The 3,365-nt window shown below is 61.1% G+C and overlaps 1 protein-coding gene across 1 annotated transcript in view; it reads left to right on the top strand.

The window, feature by feature from the left end:
- Nucleotides 1-3,365, top strand: part of SRRT (serrate, RNA effector molecule) — a 23,380-nt gene that overhangs the window by 15,906 nt on the left and 4,109 nt on the right. Inside the window, exons 8-11 of the mRNA XM_031065249.1 lie at nucleotides 219-572; nucleotides 1,801-1,954; nucleotides 2,237-2,424; nucleotides 2,933-3,147. Of these exons, the coding sequence (XP_030921109.1) occupies nucleotides 219-572; nucleotides 1,801-1,954; nucleotides 2,237-2,424; nucleotides 2,933-3,147 (911 nt within the window). The remainder of the gene's footprint in view (nucleotides 1-218; nucleotides 573-1,800; nucleotides 1,955-2,236; nucleotides 2,425-2,932; nucleotides 3,148-3,365) is intronic.

Raw genomic sequence — 3,365 nt, forward strand, 5'->3', positions numbered from 1 at the left:
GCCGCCGAGCCCGGGGTGAGACACCGGGGGCACAGTGTCACCGCAGGGGTCACCGCAGGGGTCACCGCAGGGGTCACCAGGATCCTTTGGCGTGACCCTAGCGGTGTCACCGGGGCATCTCCAGCGTCCCCAGTGTCACCAGTGGTGTCACCAGGGGATCCCCGGTGTCCCCAGTGGTGTCCTCAATGTCCTCATTAATGTCCCCAGTGTCCCCAAAGGAGGGCCAGAACCCGGTGCTGCAGCACATCCCTGACAATGTCCTCATTGTCCCCACTGATGTTCCCAATGTCCCCAAGCGCGCTCAGAACCCGGTGCTGCGGCACATCACGGGTTATGTCGCCAATGTCCCCATTGCTGTCCCCAATGTCCCCAATGTCCCCAAGCAGGCGCAGAACCCGGTGCTGCGGCACATCGCGGGTGATGTCCCCAGTGTCCCCAATGTCCCCAATGTCCCCATTGCTGTCCCCAATGTGCCCATTGTCCCCATTGATGTCCCCAATGTGCCCATTGTCCCCATTGATGTCCCCGTTGCTGTCCCCAGGCTCAGAACCCAGTGCTGCGGCACATCACGGGTGATGTCCCCAGTGTCCCCAATGTCCCCTCAGTGTCCCCCCAATGTCCCCAATGCCCCCAATGTCCCCCAATGTCCCCAGTGTCCCCAATGTCCCCTCAGTGTCCCCCCAATGTCCCCAATGCCCCCAATGTCCCCCAATGTCCCCAGTGTCCCCAATGTCCCCTCAGTGTCCCCCCAATGTCCCCAATGCCCCCAATGTCCCCCAATGTCCCCAGTGTCCCCAATGTCCCCTCAGTGTCCCCCCAATGTCCCCAATGCCCCCAATGTCCCCCAATGTCCCCAGTGTCCCCAATGTCCCCTCAGTGTCCCCCCAATGTCCCCAATGCCCCCAATGTCCCCCAATGTCCCCAGTGTCCCCAATGTCCCCTCAGTGTCCCCCCAATGTCCCCAATGCCCCCAATGTCCCCCAATGTCCCCAGTGTCCCCAATGTCCCCTCAGTGTCCCCCCAATGTCCCCAATGCCCCCAATGTCCCCCAATGTCCCCAGTGTCCCCAATGTCCCCTCAGTGTCCCCCCAATGTCCCCAATGCCCCCAATGTCCCCCAATGTCCCCAGTGTCCCCAATGTCCCCTCAGTGTCCCCCCAATGTCCCCAATGCCCCCAATGTCCCCCAATGTCCCCAGTGTCCCCAATGTCCCCTCAGTGTCCCCCCAATGTCCCCAATGCCCCCAATGTCCCCCAATGTCCCCAGTGTCCCCAATGTCCCCTCAGTGTCCCCCCAATGTCCCCAATGCCCCCAATGTCCCCCAATGTCCCCAGTGTCCCCAATGTCCCCTCAGTGTCCCCCCAATGTCCCCAATGCCCCCAATGTCCCCCAATGTCCCCAGTGTCCCCAATGTCCCCTCAGTGTCCCCCCAATGTCCCCAATGCCCCCAATGTCCCCCAATGTCCCCAGTGTCCCCAATGTCCCCTCAGTGTCCCCCCAATGTCCCCAATGCCCCCAATGTCCCCCAATGTCCCCAGTGTCCCCAATGTCCCCTCAGTGTCCCCCCAATGTCCCCAATGCCCCCAATGTCCCCCAATGTCCCCAGTGTCCCCAATGTCCCCTCAGTGTCCCCCCAATGTCCCCAATGCCCCCAATGTCCCCCAATGTCCCCAGTGTCCCCAATGTCCCCTCAGTGTCCCCCCAATGTCCCCAATGCCCCCAATGTCCCCCAATGTCCCCAGTGTCCCCAATGTCCCCATTGCTGTCCCCAATGTCCCCAATGTCCCCCCGATGTCCCCAGGTGCTGGACCGCCTCCTGCTGTACCTGCGCATCGTGCACTCGGTCGATTACTACAACACCTCCGAGTACCCCAACGAGGACGAGATGCCCAACAGGTGCGGGATCATCCACGTGCGGGGCCCGCTGCCGCCCAACCGCGTGTCCCACGGCGAAGGTGAGCCAAAAAACCCCGAATTCACCCCAAAAATCCACCCCAAACCCAACCGTGTGTCCCACGGCCAAGGTGAGCCAAAAAACCCCGAATTCACCCCAAAATAACCCCGAAAATCCAAGTGTCCAAGTGGCAGCGTGGCTTTGAGGCACGGCTCACCCCGATCCCAGTGACCCCAAAATCCCATTTTTACCCCATTTTTACACCCTTTTTCTCAGTTTTATGGGGGTTTTTTTGCAGTTTTTCGGAGTTTTTTGGGATTCCCAGTGTCCCCGATGTCCCCAGTGTCCGAGTGGCAGCGCGGCTTTGAGGCGCGCCCCGGGGACATTGGGGACACCTTGGGGTCATTGGGGACACCTTGGGGACAGCCTGAGACAGACAGGAACCATTGGGGACAGACAGGGATCATTGGGGACACGCAGGAGCTGGGCAAGGACAAGTGGCTGTGTCCCCTCAGCGGCAAGAAATTCAAGGTGGGGACATTGGGGACACCTTGGGGACACCTTGGGGACAGACAGGAACCAATGGGGACGCACAGGGATCATTGGGGACACGCAGGAGCTGGGCAAGGACAAGTGGCTGTGTCCCCTCAGCGGGAAAAAGTTCAAGGTGGGGACATTGGGGACACCTTGGGGACAGCTTGGGACAGACAGGAACCATTGGGGACACACAGGAGCTGGGCAAGGACAAGTGGCTGTGTCCCCTCAGCGGCAAGAAATTCAAGGTGGGGACACCCTGGGGACATTGGGGAGTCGATGTCCCCAATCCCGTCAGTGTCCCCAATGTCACGGATGTCCCCAAATGTCCCCAGGGCCCCGAGTTGGTGCGCAAGCACATCTTCAACAAGCACGGGGACAGGATGGGGCTGTGTCACCCCAGTGTCCCCGAATGTCCCCATGCCATGGGTGTCCCTGGATGTCCCCAATGTCCCCAGTGTTCCCAATGTCCCCTGGATGTCCCCAATGTCCCCAATGTCCCCAGGGCCCCGAGTTCGTGCGCAAGCACATCTTCAACAAGCACGGCGACAAGATGGGCGCCGTGCGCAAGGAGGTTTTGTTCTTCAACAATTTCCTCATGGACCCCAAGCGCCCGGCGCTGCCCGAGGGGGGCAAGGGCGGCCCCGGAGCGGGACCCAACGCAGGTCAGTGCCACCGGGGCCACCTGGGGGTCACCTGGGGGTCACCTGTGTCACCTGGGTGTGTCACCTGGGTCGCCTGTCACCTGGGTGTGTCACCTGTGTGTCTCACCCCGTGTCACCTGTGTGTGTCCCCAGGGTCACCTGGGGGGTCACCTGGGTGTCACCTGGGTCATCCCTGTGTCACCTGGGTGTGTCACCTGTGTGTCTCACCCCGTGTCACCTGTTGTGTGATGTCACCTGTGTCACCCGTGTGTGATGTCACCTGTGTGGCACCTG

This window comes from Geospiza fortis, unplaced genomic scaffold (assembly GCF_000277835.1).
Source record: "Geospiza fortis unplaced genomic scaffold, GeoFor_1.0 scaffold1089, whole genome shotgun sequence".
NCBI classification, from domain to species: domain Eukaryota; kingdom Metazoa; phylum Chordata; class Aves; order Passeriformes; family Thraupidae; genus Geospiza; species Geospiza fortis.